This window comes from Trichosurus vulpecula, chromosome 7 (genome assembly GCF_011100635.1).
Source record: "Trichosurus vulpecula isolate mTriVul1 chromosome 7, mTriVul1.pri, whole genome shotgun sequence".
Lineage (NCBI taxonomy): Eukaryota > Metazoa > Chordata > Mammalia > Diprotodontia > Phalangeridae > Trichosurus > Trichosurus vulpecula.
Genome location: NC_050579.1, coordinates 75,422,305 through 75,443,288, shown reverse-complemented (window position 1 = coordinate 75,443,288; position 20,984 = coordinate 75,422,305). Strand labels below are relative to the sequence as shown.

The 20,984-nt window shown below is 33.1% G+C and overlaps 1 protein-coding gene across 1 annotated transcript in view; it reads right to left on the bottom strand.

Moving 5' to 3' along the window:
• Window positions 1-20,984, bottom strand: part of DPYD (dihydropyrimidine dehydrogenase) — a 1,113,082-nt gene that overhangs the window by 734,120 nt on the left and 357,978 nt on the right. The window contains exons 6-7 of the mRNA XM_036769110.1: window positions 14,938-15,134; window positions 2,320-2,401 (exon numbers count right to left, since the gene is read on the bottom strand). Of these exons, the coding sequence (XP_036625005.1) occupies window positions 2,320-2,401; window positions 14,938-15,134 (279 nt within the window). The remainder of the gene's footprint in view (window positions 1-2,319; window positions 2,402-14,937; window positions 15,135-20,984) is intronic.

Genomic DNA, 20,984 nt, shown 5'->3' with positions numbered 1-20,984 from the left:
GGAGAAAATATAGCAAAACTATATAAAATATTCCATAACCAAATTACCCACTTCTGAAAAAAAAGGGAGGGCCATTCATTTTCTCATATCTTCTTCAGGAAAAAAAGTTTGGTCAGGATCATTACGGTTTTCAGGTTTTTTTTGTTTTTGTTTTGGTTTTTTGTTTGTTTTGTGTGTGTGTGTATGTGTGTGTGTGTGTGTGTGTGTGTGAGTGTGTGTGTGTGTGTGTTTGTTTTTTGTGGTGGTACTGGTGTTCAATTAGTCATTCAGTATCAGGCAGCTATGTAGCAAAGCGTACAGTGGTGGGCCTGGAGTTCAGAAGACTCATCTTCCTGAATTGAAATCTGGCCTCAGACACTTACTAGCTGTATGACCCTGTGCAAGTCACTGAACCTTGTTTGCCTCAGTTTCCTCATCTGTAAAATGAGCTGGAAAAGGAAAGGGCAAAGCACTCCAGTATCTTTGCCAAGAAAAGCCCAAATGAGGTCATGAAGTGTCAGGCACTACTGAAAGGACTGAGCAGAGTCATTCTGTATTGTCTTCTCCTGGTTCTGTTTACTTCACTTTGAATCAGTTCATATGTCTTCTCCAAATTCTTCATGTTCTTTTTTGCTTATGGAACAATAATATTCCCTTACAGTCATATACTACAATTTGTTTAGTAATTCCCCAGTCAATGAATTCTATTTTTAGATAATTTTAAAATTTTTATTCATTTTCAATTGATAGCAATACCTAACATGCTACTTTTAAGCAGCCATAACTACTAATTAACACACCTGGGCAAGGAGTAGGGAGGTGGATGTATAGATTCCTTGGGGACCCTGTCAGAAAACTAATTGGGAGGGCAGGAATAGAAGATGGAAGTAACAGGGTGGGTCTCCAGTGAGAAAGAGTTTACCTCTTACATTTTCATGAGTTGAAGGAAGCAGGCAATCTAGTAGCTCCCTACTTATTTAATTATTCTTATCAATAGAATATTAAGTTCAGGTGTTTTCCTGATACTGAAGAGAAGTCAGGGCTTTTAGCAACTTCTAAATTTCATTAAAAAGCTCAGATGTCCTCACTCTAGTTATGCATTTGATCTTAATTTTCTAGGTTTCTATGGCATACCAGAACTTCTACCAAATACCTACTCTCTGTAAATACACACAAACACAGGAAACATAAGTATATGTGTGTATGCATGTATATATGTATATATAGTGTATGTATAAATTCGATGGGGAATAGAGATATTAGGAAGGTATTATTGGTAAAGCAAAGAGTAATCCATAGTTGATCTTTTTAAAGTAATATTTATTAGTGCTAAGGTTTTTTTAAAGAATGGTGTACTTTAGATGTTCTTGCTTTTCAAACATTATTGCTCAGTAGTTATTTGTCAAAATTAAGTGTTTTCTTCTCCAAGGGACAGTACTTATAAAAGAGAAAATATAAAACAATAGAAATTGTTTTTGCTTTTTCTCCTCATATATCAGAAATAATTTATGATGCTAAATGCAACAGCAATGAGTATTTTGTTATTCACTTTCAAAAACACCTCCTACTTGTAGTTGCAGAATACATTATGCAAAACACCCTGCTTTATTAATCTATTGTGTTATATCTGTTATGAAAACTTAAAAGATTTGAATTAAAAATATCAATATGTTCCAGTAAAGAACCACAGAATATCATCCCTTATTGATTAAAAAGGATAGTAGCATCTGGAGCTCTATTTTTAAAGTATAATATACCGCCCTTTCTACTATCTTTAAGAAAACAACAGTCTTTTGTTTCAATAAATAAAGAAAAAATTCTAAACTGTAGCATTCCATGTTACTAAGTCACTGTTTATGTTGATGGTGGATTATCATATTAATAATGCTAATTTTAAGCATGTAATAAGTAAAATATCTCTCTGTGAAATTGATTATGACAAATAAAATGTTATGACTAACAAAAAGTGAAATGTGACTGACTTTTGGGTATGGGGTTTGGAGAACCCAACTTGCTTGAAAAAACTTGATTAAAGAAATCAAATCCTTCCATTAGCTATACTGAACCCCTAAAGCAATTTAGGAATTTGTTTCTTGCAGATAATTAATCACATGCAGGCATGCCAGATGAGAACTATTGATTGGCCTTTTCCAGACTAGTGGCATTCAGACAGTAGACAGACAAATGCCCTAAGCAAGGGGGAGCATCTTTCTGCTGCTGCCTAGTGTAGCTTTTAATTGTTCTTTACAAATGTGTATGGCATTTTGCTGTTAATCTTCAGTCGAGCACTCATTCCTTTCCATTTCAGCTATACACAAACAGGTTATATTTTTTCATTACCTTCACTCCAAGGTCTTTCATGAGCTCAATCTCAAAATTCACAACATCATATGGCAGCCGAAACTGAGGGATTTCGCTTGTACTAGGACAGAGAAAAATTTGTGAAACAATTACCAATCATAAAGAAATGACAAAATGTCTTTATCGATCAACATTAAAGACCTAAGGACCTATTCAAGAGCATTTACTGTTTTACAGGGGCATTTTTCACATCATTTAATGAGCGCCAAAGACAGTTCAAATTAGTATTCACACAGCAAAGCTTTTTACTGGCCTATAGCAGTTATAAGGAGGAAAGTGATATGTGAAGAAAATGATGTAAGCAGCTGGAAACAAATGTTAGACAGAGCTAATGGTTGAGAATCATTTAAACTTTTTAGCTAATCTAAAATGCAATATATCTTACTTGTCAAATTTGTATATGTGTGTTATATGTATGTGCACACATATAGATATGTGACATATGCATGTATATATATGTGTATGTGGAGAGAGAGAATGTAAGAGGAAGAGAGAGAGAGAGAGAGAGAGAGAGAGAGACAGAGAGAGAGAGAGAAGTGAAGAGGTATATATCCCTTCCAAAAAAAATCAATACCCTATAAGAATGAAATATATAATCAAAGGGCTATCATATTCTATAAATACTTCTGTCTTCTCTGTTTAAATCCTAACCTCTAACTTTTTTATTATTCTGCTTAGAGAATTAAAAGTTATGTTGCATGTGGTCTATAAAATAATTTTTAAAGGGAACTAATCTTCCATTATGAAAGCTTCAAAATGTCTCCAAAGGTTAACACAATGATAAGGTAATCCTATTTGACATCAATACTTTCTGCCTGCACTAAAATCCCAAGGCCTTTGGGCATGGCACTAACATTTTAATAGCACGATGTTTTCTTTGCATAAGGGTAAGGCGTAGTAACTTTTAAATGTCTTTAGATATTTCATTTACTGTAGCAAAAAAAGGTCTTTTATCATGACCTTCTAATAAATGAATGCCCTAAGAAAATTAATGAAATTTCCTTTTATACAAATAGCAATATACACACTATCTCTCTCTAATAATAATAATAATAATAAAATTAAAACATGTTAAACAAATACTTAAAGAACCAGAAAGATAATAAATACTCATGGCTGGTTTGTTACAATATAACCAAAAGAAAAAGTGCCATTTAAATTAATTGGTAGTTTTGTTGTCATGCCAATTAATTAATCAAGAATTAAAAATTAGTTAAAATAGTAATAAAATTTATTTGGGAAACAAAGATCTAGAATTTTAATGAAAACATGAAAAGTTGGAATGGACATAATAACATTTACAGATTTCAATATACCATCAAACTAGAATAATTTAAATTATTTGATAGTGATTTAAGAAAAGACAGCAGATCATTGGAACAGACTACATATGGAAGTATCAAAATCAACTGAGCTCAATAACCAAGTATTCAATAAAACCAAGAATCTAAATTAACTGATGTCTATATCAGATAAGAATTATTGGGAAAACCAGAAAGCATTCTGGCAAAATTTAGGTTTAGATAAGTATCTTACACTTGGATCAACAACATACTACAATAAACATAATAATATTACCTGAATATTGCAAGTCACATTAATAAAATTTATTAAATTAAACTTTTACTGTAGCAAAAATTAGAAGAAAACTAAGTCAGGTGGATTTAACAATTATGTATAGGTGGTGAATTCTTAACTAAACAAGGGATAGAAGCAACCATAAAAAGTAAAATAAAATAAATAATTTTGCTTAGAACAAATTAAAAAGCTGTTACACAAAGAAAACTAATGTAACTAAGGTGAGAAGGAAAGTTGCTAATTGGAGGAAAAAAAAAACGTTTGATTCATATATCTCCACACAGGGCTGATTATTCATAATAAATAGGCAAATAAAAGAAATATATGACCCCCAAAAAAACATTCCCTGATAGGTAAGTGGTCAGATGATATAATTTTCATTTTATAAATTAAATTCATTTTTGTTATTCTGAATTTATGAATATAAGCATTCCTATATATAAAATGAAGAAAAGAAAGGAAGCATTGTATATGAAATGGTGACTCCATTACATAGAGCTTTTAAAAAATGTGTATATACTACATATGTATATATATATATATATATATGTATATATATATATATATACATATATATATATATATATATATATATATAATACACACACACACACACACACATATAAAATTCAGCACATTACTTCCAAAGCTTCCCTGTTTGCCTGTTTCCCTCTGAATGCCATTCTGTTTTCTATCCATTCAAAAATGCTTCATTGGTGCTTTTATTTTTTCTTTCTTTTTTGAATTGCTATTGCTATCTGTTTTCCTTTCCTAATTCTTCCTCACCCCAATAAATTTTTTTTGATAAATAAGCATAATAAAGCAAAGCAAGTCCATCAATTAGTCATTTTTGAAAATGAACATCTCTCTCTGTACTTCTGTTTTATCACCCCTCTGTTAAAAGGTGGGAATTATATTTCATCCTTGGTCTTTTGAAGTCGCATAGTCATTGCTGTGATCAAAGTAGTTGTCTTATAATACTGTATACTTATAATTCTTTTCTTCTTTCTTCATTGCATCCATTCACACAAGTGCTTCTAGGTTTCTCTGCAATTGTCACTTTTATCACTTCATATATCATATTAATATCCCATTAGATTAATATATAACTATTTCTTCAGCTATTCCCCAATTAATAGACACCCCATTAGACGCAGGTGTTTTTTTGTGGTGGTTGTTGTTATAACAATAGATTCCACCACGAAGTTTTCTACATGTAGGTTGGGTCATGCCGCGTTTTCTTTGAGTTTGTGGGATATGACCAGTCATGGTATAGCTGGATCAAAGGTATGTATGAATTAATGACTTTTTGGGTATCGTTCCAAAATGCTTTACCGAATGGCTGAACCAATTCACAGTTCTGTCAGAAATGTACTAGCATGCTTGTCCTATACAAGCCCTACATTTAACAATTACTGCTCTCCATTTTCATCGTCTTTACCAATCCAACAAGCATAAGCATATTTACTTTGCATTTTCATATTAGTATTATTGATGTACTTCACTTTTCCTTATGGTTATTCATAGATCATTTTTCTTCTTTTGAGAACTGCTTGTTCATATCCTATGCCATGTATCGATTATGGAAGGGGTCTTTTGTTTTACATATTTGAATCAGTTGTGAATATATCTTGTCTATTATATGTTAATCAGAGAAATCTGCTGCAATAGTTTCCCCTTAACTATTTCTCTTCACATTTAAATTGTAATTATTGTTTACATTAAAATATATCAGTTTTACATAATCAGTATTGTCTTTAATCCCTATGATCCTATAAACTTCTTTATTGATCAATAATCTTCCTATAAATGGTTGTGGAGGGCATCTTATTCCCACCTCCTCTCATATATTTAGAATGGGACCTCTTATGTGTAATTTAAATAGCCATTTGGAGCTTATATTATATAGTCTGATCTATCTGTATAAACCTAATTTCTGCCTGGACACCTTTTCAGTTTTCACCTGTTTTGTTGAATAGTGATTGCCATCCTGAGGAATAACTGTTTTATGCTTTACTCAACAGCGTATTATTATGGCTGTTATTTCAAATTTGTCTCACTGATTTTGATTAACCAGTGACCAAATAGTTTTAAGGAATAACATTTTGTAATTTAAGTTGAGATCTTGTATTTTTATACCCAATTTTGCTCACATTTTTACAACAAGAAATCATTTGAAAATGTATTAATTAAAAATATTTTCCTTAGATTTCTAGATCTTTTACTCATCTGGATGAATTTGGTTATTACTGATTTTTTTTAAATCCATAAAACATTACTTTGATAGCTTGAATAGTATACCAGTGAATAAGTAAATTACTTTAGCTAATGTGGTGATTTTTATTATATTGGCATGTTTCTGTGAGGAGTGTTTTGTTATTATATTTATATTATCCCTCTTTGTAAACTCCAAAATATTTTATACATTTTGCAATTATTTTGAATGTGATTTTCTCTCTATTCCTTCCTGCTGGGTTTTGTTGGTTAATATACAGGAGCTTTGGTGATTTGTGTAGGATTATTTTATATCTTAATACTTTGGTGAAGATACTAATTAATTCAATTAATTTTAGTTGAATATGGTTCTCTATACAATTAGATCATCTATAAAAATCATACATTTCTAAACTTTTTTGCTTATATTTACTCTCTCAATTTCTTTATTTGTCTTAATTCCACAGCAAGCATTAATAGAATGATATCACAGAATATTAGTGATAATGAAAATCCCTATTTTACCCCAGATTTTATTGGAAAGGCCACTCATGTTTTTCTATTACATATAATGCTTGTTCTTAATTTTTGAGAAATATTATTTAAAATATTAACAATGGCCCATTTACACTAGTGCTTTTTGGTATTTTAACACATTTTATAAACATGTTTTGGTATTACTATTAATGTAATAATGTGACTTTTATTTTTGTTATTAATGTGACCTATTATCTTTATTTTTCCTAATATTGAACTAACTGCATTTCTAGTACAATTTAATTTTGTCAAAGTGTTTAATCTTTGTAATATGTGTTTATAGTCCTTTGCTAATAGTTTATTGAATATTTTTGCATCAATATTCATTAGAGATATTGAGATACAGTTTTATTTCTCTGATTTTGTTATTCTTGGTTTAGTTATGAGACTATAGTTGTTTCAATAAAGGAACTTTGTATGAGAAACTTTTTTTTTGCAAATAATTATCATAATGGTGGAATAGTTTTACCTTCAATGTTTCATGTACTTCACTTGGAAACCCACTGATTGTATTAAAAAATAAAACTTTGAAAGGTCCTTTATGACTTGTCCAATACTACATTCTGAGATTATCTTAAATTCTCTATTTCTCTTACTGTTAACTTGTGCATTTCATATTTTCATAAATATTTATCCATATAACTTAAGTTTTCAATTTTGTTGGTCTATTTTCTCATAGTTTTCTATTTCATTTGCTCTGAATTTACCCTTTTCATTTTTGAAAATAGTAATTTGTTTTTCCCCTCTTTCAAAAAATCAAAAAATCTTAATTTTATTGAGTTATTTTTATTACAATTTGGTTAATATTGAATTTGCAGAATTTATATTTTTTCTATTTAGTTGGGTTTTTGACTTGCTAATTTTCCAGGTTTTTTTTCTAGTTGAATACCAATTCATCAATCTGTTCTTTCTCTTTTTTGTTGATGAAAGTTTTTAGTGATAAAATTTTCTCCTATAGACTATTTTGGCAGGATCCTCAAAGTTTTGGTATATGAAATCACTGTTGTAACTTCATTTTATGAAACTATCATTTCTATGATTTGTTCTTTGATGCATTGATTATTTAGTATTAGTTTGCATTTAAATTTGAATCATTTTCCAAATATCTTTATTCTTTATATTTTTATTCCCTTGCTTTGAATAAAAATATTCTTATTACTATTTTCTGCATTTGTTTATGAGGTAGTTAACATTCTATAACATGGTCAGTTTTTTAAAGGTATTATGCACAGACATGTACTTCTTTCTCTTCTCATCCAATAACCACAGAACCATATTATTTTTAACTTTTTAAAAGTTCTATTCAGGTCCTTAATTTCTTTCTTGATTAAATTTTTGCCAGATGTATCTAGATTTGAAAGGGGATATACATGAAGATTGCTATGTATTTTTTTATCTATTTTTTCATTTAATTCATTAAAATTTGCTTCAAGTATTTAGATGCCATGTCATTTAGTGTGTATTTCACATACATATATACATGTTTGTACATATAATACATATGTATATGTGTACAATACATTGTTAACAAGGACTCTGTAATAACTCTTCTTCACAGGGGAGCAGGTTAATGGAGTTACAGAACAACCAGCCAATTAGAAGGACTTCTGAAGTTCAGAACTGCTTGACATAACTGTGATCCTTTGTGAGTGAACTCTAGCCAAATTTGGACATGTTTGTAGCTGTCAGAAACCAAACAGCTCAAGGGGCAACACTGAGGAGTAGCTGCAGACTCAAGATCTTGCTAGGGACTTTCTAAAGATCTTGGCTTGTTGTGTCTATAGATGTCTTCTTCCTTAACCCTGCTTCCTGCCCAAAAGCCTCTAGAAACCACGTATCTCACCCTTGTTTCCATCCCGCTTTGAGCAGCTGAGAACCCTCTCTCCCTCTCTGCTCTCTTGCAGGATCTCATCTTCCTTGAAAGCCTTTTCTCAAACAATAAAGCTTTGTAATCTGTGATCAGACTCTATTTCATTTCAGGTCCCTTTATGAGTCTGGGGGTATTTTGTTAACAATACACAAATATGTATGTGTGTATGTAAATATGTATGCACACATATATATGTATATGAACAAAGAAATAATACAAAACTATGTACAATATTTATATACAAATGATAAGTAGTATTTTATATATAGTGTATACTATATATCATACTACAAATGTACTATATGTCAATATACTATTTATAAATTAGATATTTTGTATCATTTTTCAGTCATGTCTGGCTTTTTGTTATCCCATTTGGGGGTTTTCTTCTCAAAGATACAAGTGTGGTTTGTCATTTCCTTCTTCCATTCATTTTACAGATAAGGAACTGAGGCAAATGGTTAAGTGACTCACCAGGTCACACAGCTAATAAATGTCTGAGGCCACGCTTGAACTCAGGTCTTCCTGACTCCAGGGCCTGCTATATCCACTGCAGCACTTAGCTGTCCCAAATTGTGTGTGTGTGTGTGTGTGGGTGTGCGCGCGCGTGCATGTGTGTGTGTAGAGTATTTTATAATAGCATAAATAGGTATATTTATTTAGTACTACTTATAGTATTTGCATTATTTCATTATCTATGGGGCTTCTAAACATGGTGCGATTTCCCTATTTATTTCTTTTGCCTTTCTCTATTTCTACTGTTTCCTTTTCTGGGATCATGTTTATTACCCTTGCTTATCTGAATATGCCAGAAGCTTTACAAATGCTCTACCAGGCTCACATTTAGTTATGTGTGAATCTTTATGTTTTAAGTTTCTTTCTTACAAACAACATCTTGTTAGATTCTCCTCTCTAAAACATTTGGCCATTCTCCTCCATTGCATGAGGAGGTTCACCACATTTATGGCAACAATTGTGAGTTAAACGTTCCCCACCGCCATATCCCATTATATTCTTCCTCTCTTTTTCTATCTCTTGACACAGAATGTTGTAAAAAAGAATAAATTCAACACATGTGAATTGCCATCAAGACAATTAGTTTTGCTATAGATAATCACCTTCCAGCTCTAGCCCCCTTATAACTGCCCTTCCTTTCCTAAAACTTTCCTTGCCCCATTTTTTCTTATTGAGTTTAATATATTACTTCCCCCAAATTTACATGCTTGTATGAGAGCCCTTCTTCATAAAATTCAGATTAGATTGAGGTTCACATGCTTCCTGCTCACCCATTCCTGTTTCCATTTCTATAGACTCTCCTTATGTACTCTTAAGTATGAAAAACAGTAAATTCCATCCTCTTCTTCCTTACTTCTTCCCTAAAATACTCAATTGTCTTTTTTTCTTCTTTCCTCTCACGAGACCACCAAACTAAAACTAAATGACCCCAAATTCACCTGTCTTTTGAAATTCCTTCTGTGACCCTTGATGTCATCAGGATTCAGAAGGAAAGTTTGCATCTTTTCCCTCTTTGGAATGTAAGCATTTCATGAACAAATGACGGAAAGAAAAGACAGTTTCATAAAAGAAAATGACAACCATGAAATCTTACATCAAACTTGTGGAATTCTCTCAAAACAGTCAATAGGAGAAAATTTATACTGCTAAAATCTTTCATCAACCCAAAAGAAAAAGAACAGAGTGATGAAGTGATTATGCAACTAAAAAGCATCTTCTGATCACTCCAATGTATTTACATTTCTATGTTTCTCCTGAATCCTATGTTTGCATTTCAAAGTTTCAAGTTAGCTCTGGTATTTTCATTAACAATACTTGAAAGTCCCCTAATCCACTAAAACATTTTCCCCCATATGATAACACTCAATCTTGCAGGATAAGAGATTTTTAGTTGTAAACTTTTTTTCTTTTAACTTCTGAACTTACCACATGCCACAATTTTCTCTCATTTTTACTAGTCACTGCTGTTTGATTCTGTGGTGCCCTTGAAATCTTCCCTGTTGAAAGTCTTAAATATATTTTCCTTTCACACTGAAACTCTTCATTTTGTCTATGGAATTTATGAGGTTTTTTTTTTCATTTGGGTAGGAGTTTCTTTTGTGAGGTAAACGTAAGATTCTACTTTCTTTTTTCCTTCTGGTTCCAACAGACTTGAGGATTGGCATTTGGAAAGCAATTCCCTGGCTAGAAATGTGCACTTAAAAGCATTTCCTCATTCACCTCATCGTTTTTGTTGTCCTTATTTATAAAGTATTTATCCTTGTACTAACAAGATTCTTTTTTACAAAATCTTCAAGAATCCAGTGGAATTTGCTTTTTACATAGGATCGCTTGACTGGGTCAATGATAAGTGTTAATACACATGATATAGTTCTGTATATACTTGAAGGCTTGTTATATCATTCACTACTAAAAGGGACATTTGATCTGTTGATTTAATTGCTTGGAAAAGGCTTAAAGAGATTTTGATTCTTTAGGCTAATGAAAATTAATCTTTCCCCATCTTTCTGTGCTCCTTTGACAAACTGAAATTTTGTTGAAAGAGATTTCCCAGTGTTCCACCAGTAATTCCTACTCTACAGAGGAGGGGTGATTAATTTTAATTAATTAATTGAATTTAATTACATACTAATATATGATTTATACCAACCCATACTTGTACATAATTATTTTTATTAGTAATAATAGTTTATATTTAAAATGCCATTTTCCTCACAGTGTAATTTCTACATTGGCAGTAAAATACTGAAATTCCACTTTATAGTTAAGGAAATTGAGATGGAATATTTAAGTGATTTGCTAAAGCTCAAACAGCCAAAAAGTATCAGTCAGGAATCAAATCCAACCCTCTGACTGTCCCTACATTACACAACGTTGCCTTTTAAAGTGGATATACACATGTCCGATAGCCATTTCATTTTCCAAACATACTGCGGATACTTTGCAATAGGTTTGCTTATGATAATCTCCTGGAGGAAAAATTTTTGGTGCTGATAACTATAAATTCATAGCATATAATAATATCATATCACATAGCAAATATAGCATAGCATTTAATTATTATCACTACTACAACTATCAACCTATTTATATAAAACCAAAGTGAAAAAATAGGAATCAGCCACAGTGAACATTCTATGATATATGAATTCTAATAATATGAAAAATATCAGGGCAATTGATGACACTAATATGTTCTTTATTTTAAAAGCTGCTTGTTATTTCTACATTTATTTTTGCTATTTGAAACATACGAATGTCTGTTTGGAAAAGAACTCGCCTGATATTTTCATTAGTGTTAACTATCTTTGATAATACCCTCAAGTCCATTTAACCCTTTTAAACTCATCTTAGGAAAGAAGAAACAGGAGGAAAGAAAGACCATTGATTATGTTAAGGGTTGGGTATAGCATTGACATTAAGGAAATGATGTTTTTCAGCAACTTCGGCAATTCTTTTAAAAGTGGCTGTAATACTTATTCACTTGGGAAGGAAGAATCTGTTCAGATTCAGAGGAGAGAGAAAGATAAAACCTGACATCACATCTTTGAGGCAATTGATTTCAAATACGAAGCTAATTTAATCTTTTTAGGCACTTTGGTTTGAAGAGACCAGAGAATAAGAATCAACTGCGTAAGTGAGAACATAAATTAACAAGGAAATTGTGGCAGCAATGATGGCTGAATTCCATCTTTAAAAAAAAAAAATCTGCATTAACCACCAGCTTCTTTTCATTCCTTTGTTGTGAGGCTAGCTTGAAAAAAAAAAACAAACTTCACATAAGTGTGAGCCATTGGATTCTTCCATATAAATAACTAGAAGGGGAAAAAAATGGAAAAAATATGTTTGGTCTCTAACCTGGGAGAAACAGTACCATTAGACTACAAATGACAACAAAATAACTTTATGTAAAGGCATAGGCTTAGTGAAAGTAAATGACTGAAAATAAAACTAATTTCTATGACCTGATTTAAAACAAGAAAAGGAAAGCTATTCAGAAGAATATTATATGTAACTGTTCCCTTCAAAAAATTTTTTTGAATCCAGCCAATTTTGAAGCTAGACCTATTTTTCCCCTTAAAAAGGGAATTATGAATGCAACTTAGGGGCAAGGATCTTCTTTGTAATTGGTCAGTAAATAGGCAAGGATTATGTTTATGTTGTTTAAATTGGAAATTTACATATTCACTCATGTGTATAATTGAAAAAAGTATACAAATACTTCATTTACAGCATGTGTTTCTAAGAGATTATGGATTTTTTCTTTTAAATTAATAAATCTGTGGCAAACTTTTACTTACAAAGAAAGTGCCTCATTCCCTTTCAGCAAAATCATGAGGTGGGCCTCCTATTTCCCTAAATGAACAAATATACCTCTATAGAATATGTGATGTCCTATCATTAGGGATTAATGTTTGGAAAAGTACAGAATATAGGAATTGCCAACAGCACAATAAAATAATCATCACTTGACAAGTAGTCATGTCCTCAAAGAAGTCCATTCAATAGCTGATGATTCATATCTCAATAAAATGCTGGTTTTTGTATTCATGTTAGTTTTTTAGCATATTAATATTTAGCTGGTCTCTAAAAGTTAAATATATATTAACATGCATTGAGAGTTGCCAGCAGACTTGGAAAACATAAGCAAAAATGACAGTCACAGTATGATTAAATTTATTCTGTGTGATCATTAAATATATGAAATTTACAGCTCAGAAATAAAGTACAGTAAGAACCACAATTTTAAAATATGGTATTGATCACTGCCCAGAATACACTGCAGAAGATGGCACTACTAGCTATATTTTTAATTTAAGCAGTGCCAGTTTGAAAGTAGTACAAATGTAAGGAAAATAAGTATCGAGAACTTTGTTGGTAATTATTGAGAAGAATTGTGATTATCTAATAGTTTCCTCTGATTTATTACGTCTGTTGTTTATGCACTATGTTGTTTTACATCTTCACGTTTTAAAAATTCATTTTGTTGGGCTTCTCAAAAAGCAGAAATATGAAATAAACATTCTATTGTGATAGCTTCAGCCAATGCTGCAGATTCTGATGAGATTGTGGCGGTACAGAAAAAAAAAAACAACTAAAATAACTGTTTGACAATGATGACATGGATTGATGAAGTGTTAGGGGGGTAGATATTGCATAAGCATAAAATGGAACAGATTATTTCTAGAGAAGTAGTCTGTATTTGTACAATGCTTTAAGGTTTCACAGTTCCATCTTTTCAACAACTCAGAAAGGTAGGACATTATTACTATTTTACAGATGGGAAAACTGAGTCTCTGAGAGGTTAAATGTCTTAGCAGAATAAATTTGGAGCACAAAGAGAACTTAGATGTCATCTAGTCCAAAGAATTCACTTAACAATTGAGAAAACTGAGACAGAATGTTTAAGTGACTCACCCAAGAATACACAGCAAATCCATGAGAACACAATGTGTCAGTTATAACTAGAACTCAGGTCTCCGGATTACAAGTCCCTAGTTCTTTTCCAGTCTGTTATGAGATCACATTTCCTAATTAAATTTGCTTTCCCCCCTGCTGAACTGGCAGCACTGAGGATGCTTTTTAACCCACTGAAATAAGCTCTTCTAAAAACAGTATTAAACACCAATATGCATCGAGTGCTAAGAGAGGCAATGTGGCAAAGTGGATGGAGAGCAAGATCTAGCATCAAGTTCCCCTTCTCACACATGCCAGCTGGGTGAGTCTATGCATGATACTGAACCTCTTGGCATCCCAGTCAAGACTCTAAGGCAACAAATTGCAGAAAAAAATTGTCCCTCACTAGAGAGCTCCCTACAGTAAATCTCAGGTCTCGACCCTTAAAATTTCAGGTTCTCACCCATAAAATGTGCAAGATATTGTTTCACATATTGGCAACACAAAAAAAGCAGCTCCCTCCTGTCCTCTACCAGCTTATATTTTCCTAAGGGAAAATAACATATACCAGTTAAACAAATACAGACAAAGTAAAATTTTCATGATTTCTAATGCTAGAGTTTCCAATTTCTGATGTTTATGTTCCTTAACAATCACCAGTACTGCTTTCAAAAAAATCCAAAAAGACGCAAGACAATTTTTTCACTGGACTTACTTGTGCTTTTGTCCAATCAAAAAAAATTGTCAGTAGTAAACCTGGCGTTTAGGGAACAAGACACAGGAAATTTTAAATAACATAGCTTGAGGCCAAGTACAAAATTTAAAGTGAAAACTAATTTATACAAAGTTTGAGAGCTTGCAATATGCAAATTTTAAAATACCATCTGTAAGCCTGTAGTTTCTATAGGAACATGAACCAACTCTATTCATATTGTTTGACTCCATCATTTCTTACACTATAAACATAAAATGCATGTAGTCATTACCTTAAACCACCCACATATTCTTGTTTTTCAAATATAGTGATGTCAGAGTAGCCTAATCGAGCCAAGAAGGAGGCACAGCTTATACTTGCAGGCCCAGCACCAAGAAGAGCAATCTTCGCAGAATAAGCTTTAGGCATATCTTCTGGAAGAGGCAGAGAAGGGTTCCTGACTTGTGGAATATTCATTGCTTTGAATACCTGGAAGAAATCAATTCACCTTGTTAGAAGTTCACAGCTAAATTTGGTATCCTCAAAGCATTTTTTTAATTACTTAAAAATATCCTTTTATGTAATGACATTTTCAAATGGATATAAGTAATAGCATATTAGTGTTAATATGGAGAGTACAAGCAAGAGGCATTAGATAAAGTCAGGGACTCTGGTGGCCAAAATCTGTCAACTCTCTTTAGCAAAGACATGCTTCAGGAAAACAGATTTGTTACCAACAGGAATAATCTGATGAGAATATTATATCCTTGGGAAGCAGAGTTTTGTTAATCAAATCATATTTCCCTTTAGCTGACATTATATAATTTGACCAGGTGCCTAAATCCAAAAACCCACAATTACATAAAAATGCAATTATTTTAATATAAAATTGATTCACAAAATGCAATAATTGGGAAACCTTTGAAAATACCATGACAGAAAATGGATTCCTATCAAACTCAAAACACAGAAACCATACAATCTCAGAGTTGGAATGAAACTGAGATGTGATCTTGTCCAACCTGAACATAACTGTCTCCCCCCAATATAATCATAGATAGCATTCATATAGTGCTTTAATTTTTACATATATTATCCAATTTGTTCCTTACCAGAACGCTGTGAGGGAGGTAATATGATTTTTCTTTTTACAGAAGAGAAATGAGAGTGACAGAGACAGACAGACACACAGACACAGACACAGAAACACATACACACACACACACACACACACACGAAGAAAGAGAGACAGTGAAAGAGACAGAGAGAGACAGAGAGACAGAAAGAGACAGAGAGATTAAATGACTTATCTAGGGTCATTTACCTTGCATTTGAGGCAAGATTTAAGTGTGGGTCTTCCCTGCTCCCAATCCATTGCTCCAAATACAGATACTACTTAGGTTGAAAGTGATTACGAAGACTTCTAAGACTCTCTGAAGACTTCTATTGCTTAGGAGTACACTGTTTCATGTGGTAGTCAATTTTACATTTGGACAGTTCAAACTATTAGGAAGATTTTTTTTTTAATTTTCCCATTCCAAGAAGCCTACACCTACTTCTCTGCAACTGCCACCCATTATTCCTCTGGATATAAAAACAGAAAGAAAATAAGCCTGATTCCTCTTCCTTAAGACAACTCTAGTTCTCTCTCTAATCTTCCTTCTCCAGAGTAAACATCACCTTTTCTTTGAATGTCTATAGCAAAGTTTTGAGTGGTCATCCTTTGGAAAAAATACAAGTTATTGATTTTCCTTCCTGAAATGTGGTAGAGAGAATTAAATACGATGTTTCAGATTTGCTCAAAATATAGTCTAACTCTTACCTCATTAGTCTTAGACACTATTCTTCTCTTAATTCTGCCAAAGATTTTATTAGCTTTTGTAGCCATCATGGCTAAATCCTTCATTGATACTAAATTTGAAATTCTCTAAAACCCTCAGTTCATTTTCACACAGAGTTGCCTATATATAGGCCACCCATTATTCTAATTATACAGTTGATTTATTAACTTTTGTAAGATCACATATTTCTTCCTATTATTTTAATCTTTTTACATTTATTCCATTATTGTGGCCTTTCAATATCTTTTTGAATTCTGGTTCTGCCTCTAGGTGTTTTAGTTATCCATCCCAGGGTTTTGTTTTTGCAATTTAAGTGTGCCTTCTATACTTAAAAAAGTGTGAGGATAGTACAGAACTAAGCAGAAATCTCTGGGGTACTTACTACATGAGAGACCTCTCCTTCCTGGTTGAGATTTGTGGTTCAATTAATCCAATTTACTTATAGTCATCCAACCAGTTTGGAATCTAACTTGTATCATTAATTCCACACTTTTACATTTTTCTTCAGAATAAAATTATCATGAGATTTTTGCCAAATGCCCATTCCTTTAAAGATGAAAATTATCTTTCAAATTTATAAACAAAAAATCTGAGGCACTGCTGATCCATTTCTTTCTATTCAGATTTTTAACATCCTCACATTTACATGATATATCAGATTCTCTTTGAAGAACATAAGTAAAAGATACCATCAAGGGAATGTATCGTTGCAATAGAAAATGCGCTGATTACATAGTAGAGGTGAGGGATGAAATGGGGACAGAGTCAGTAGTACCCTCACAATGTCCAGAGAAGTCAAGGATGGACTTGAGGAAAATGAGTAGACATCCGGTGGTGAACTTATGTTAGAATAGTTACAAGAGTTAGTTAAATGAATGAATTTCAATCTGTATCACTGAAGGGAATATTCAAATGAATGAAATCCCATATCTATTTGAGTGTTTGAATTACAGTTATAGTGCACTTCACAGTATCGATCTTATTTGAGCTCCACGATGGCCCTAGCTATAAGAAATAGCGTTTTCTCTATTTTACAGATGAGGAAACTGAATCCCTGAGAAATAAAATGATTTATACAAGGGGATTTTCTTCCAATAAGTGAACTAGATTTCCCTCCCCTATTCTCTACTTCAGACTGTAGTTTTAGCCTTTGGTTGGGCATAGAAGCAAACAAGGACAGGAGGCAGAGTACTGGTTATTATGAAAGAGATCTGTGGAAGAAGAATGTCATATGCAGGGAAGTGGGACAGCAGGAGCTGCTCTGCTCTGCCCTGAGGACAACTCAGCCAACCCCCAGCACTCCTATATGGCTACAAAGCAAGATCAACTAGCAATGCAGGAAGGCAACATTGATGTTATAGCTATCATGAAAATACGGCAGGATGAGAATCATGACTGCATACTGACTCTAGAAGGGTAAACCTTTTTCAAGAGAAACAAAAGAGGTAAACTAGATTGGGACAAAAGACAAAGTGCTATACATTAAGAAGATAATGAAGTTGAGTATAATACTTCCTCTGAGATACTTTCCCAACTTAGCACTCATTGGTTTGGAGGTTGGGTCCACAGTGAGATGAGTATTCCCTGATGCCAGTTGACATTCTTAAAACTATATCTTGTGAATTCCCACAGGTTAGTTTGCCTTTAATAATCAGTCAATAGACATAATTACCTCACAGCAAAGATACTTAGTCAGTCAATAAGCATTTATTAATAACTTACTATGCTCCAGGTATGGCCAGGTGCTGTAACCCCCTCCCCCAATCCTGAAATTCACTCTCCCACAAATACTCATAGAATCACTATGGAGACTAGATAGAAACTTAGAGCACATTGAGTAAGCTACTTGCGTAGGGAACACATGGTCAATGCAACTTATGTTTCTGATATTTCAGGGACATGATCCACTTTCTTTTCTTGTAGCATTCTGAAAGTGATCCCTATTGGGTAAAGCATCTCTTCTAGCAAGTTTGCTTGACAGCTTGACTCTAAAGTGAGGAAGCTAGTTTTCTTCTTGAATCTATAGCTCATTCTCTTCTCTTTTGCCATAGGTCATGTACCTTGACAGCAGTTTTCTCTTTCTTTCTTTGTCTATATTTATGTGCATATGTGTTTGCACGTGCATGTACATACACCTCTCTACTTTCTACTGCATCCAGTATCTCCTACTAAGTCAGTAGCTCTACCACAAGATGCCATAGTGAAAGGGAGAGGGAAAAATGAAATTTCCTTTCTCTTCCCTCAAATACACTGCTGTAGAGCAGAAGGAGCTGCATTCCAAAGTGCTGGACCCTGTCACAAACAATCTCTTAGGAAAGGAAGCTTGGCTTTTTACAGGCCATAAGACACATGGTCATTCTTGAGCTAGTTAGGGGATAACTGCCCTTCTAATTTTATCAGGAAGACTCCTTCACATTTTTATTAAGGTATAACAAGACAGAGTTTTTCCCCCACTTAGGTTAACACATTAATACCTCGTTATTTCTGTTACATGCCTCCTTTTTTCCTTTAATTAATTCAGTTGAATTTGGGGGAGGGGACCAACTCCCTTTTCCATAAACAGACTCTATGAGGAAAAGTGAGAAATACATGGAGACCATTTGGGCAAAGATAAGCTTGGGTGGTGGGGAGGAGCCAGAAGGGATTATGTCACTGAAGTATGCAACTGAGGAATTCAGGAAAGAACTCATAAACTTGACACATAAGCATGTATTGTATTAGTGGGACATTTCAGTGACCCCAGAATCTATCGGAGTTCTTTGTTCAAAAAGTGAAACAGTTTGCAATTCCTTGAATTATTTTCAATCACTTAATCAGTGATCATTTATTTAGTTCCTATTACATGTTAGCTACTGTTCTAAATACTGAGAAATATAAAGACTAAATACAAACAATTGCTATCCTTATGAAGCTTATATTCTATAGAAGGAGCCACCATGCATATGTGGTGAAAAAGAATAATCAAAATAAAGGCATCAATTTGTCTGAAAAATATCACAGTTTTAGCAGACTATAAATTCAATATGAGTATTATTATCCCCACTTTACAGATGAGGAAACTGAGGGAAAAAATGAAGTTAAATGACTTGCCCAGGTCACACAACTAGTATGTGTCTAAGGTTAGATTTAGACTGAAGTCTTCTAGACTCCAAGCCTAGCACTCTTTCCCTGTGCCAACATAGACAATAAGCTCAACCCAGAACTGAATAGAAGAAAGAGTAGGCTAGGTCACTCTTTAGAAATTGTGAAATGCTTGATACCTATTACCTTCTCATAGAATAGAAGAGTATCATTTAAGATAAAGATTTCAGCAACTTCAATTCCAGTTTCTCACTTCTAGATGGGTATGAGTTTCTCTGTGCCTCCTATCCCCTCTCCCTCCTTTATACTGTTCCATTGCCTTCTCACATGAGGGCTGGAGGAGAAGGGGGAATGGGGGAGAGGGAGAGGGAAGGATTAGTGAGGCTAATAGGAAAAAAAATAGGTGTCTTCATTTTTATTTTTACTATCTCAAAATCTTATATTTTTAAAATAATCTTTTGAGAGTTCAAATTTCAAATAGTTCATTTATTTTGGTAAATAATACTGATAATAGCCTCTGCATGGCTATATAAAACATTGGCCGTGGTTAAAAATATCATCACCCTGTGGCAACTCTGGTGATAAGTTTCTCTGAACTTTGACTAGGCCTGTGATGATGGAGAGATCCATATATAGTATAGTAGGGCTTACCCAATTTTGCATTTTACTGGTACAGCCTTTGAGAAACCTGAGTTACCTTCATGTGACTATTAACAGATTTTAATGGTTTAAAAGAATTACATAATCTTTTATTTATGTAATTTTTGATTTCTTCATGATTTTCAGTTGGAGTAAACAATGAGTCTTTAGGGATCATTGGGGAAATTCGCTTGTCACCTGTAGCGGCCAAGAAAATATTACGAATTCAGCATCTCTAACACCTGGTTGACTCTCAAAGGCATAAAATTCATGATGACAATGCAATAATGAAGAGTTTCACTTAAGCATTAACTATTTGTTTGCTATTCTAATTCCCCACATGAATGGATAGGAAATCTGTGATTTCATTGGCATTAGGGACTACCAATGAGAAAACATCCCCTACTAATGCCAACGAGCACTTTCTCTTCGATTTATAATCTGAGAGTGTTTCCTTCGACATTATGGGGACATTATGCTTTGTCCAGGGTCACACAGCCACTATGTGTCAGAGTCAGGATTGAAGCCAGGTCTTCTAGATGACAGCATGCTGGGTATCATTTCAATTATTTATGAAATTATAAAATTTAAAGCAAAAAACTACCATAGAGATCACTTATGAGACACAGAGAAGTGAAGCATTTTTCTAAGTTCACATAGGGGGTAGCAGAGACAGTATTTAAATTCAAGCCCTCTGACTACAAATCCTCTATCCATTCCAATACACCAAACAGCATGAAATAATTTCTTCCAACATGTTTATCTAGAGACAGCTCCT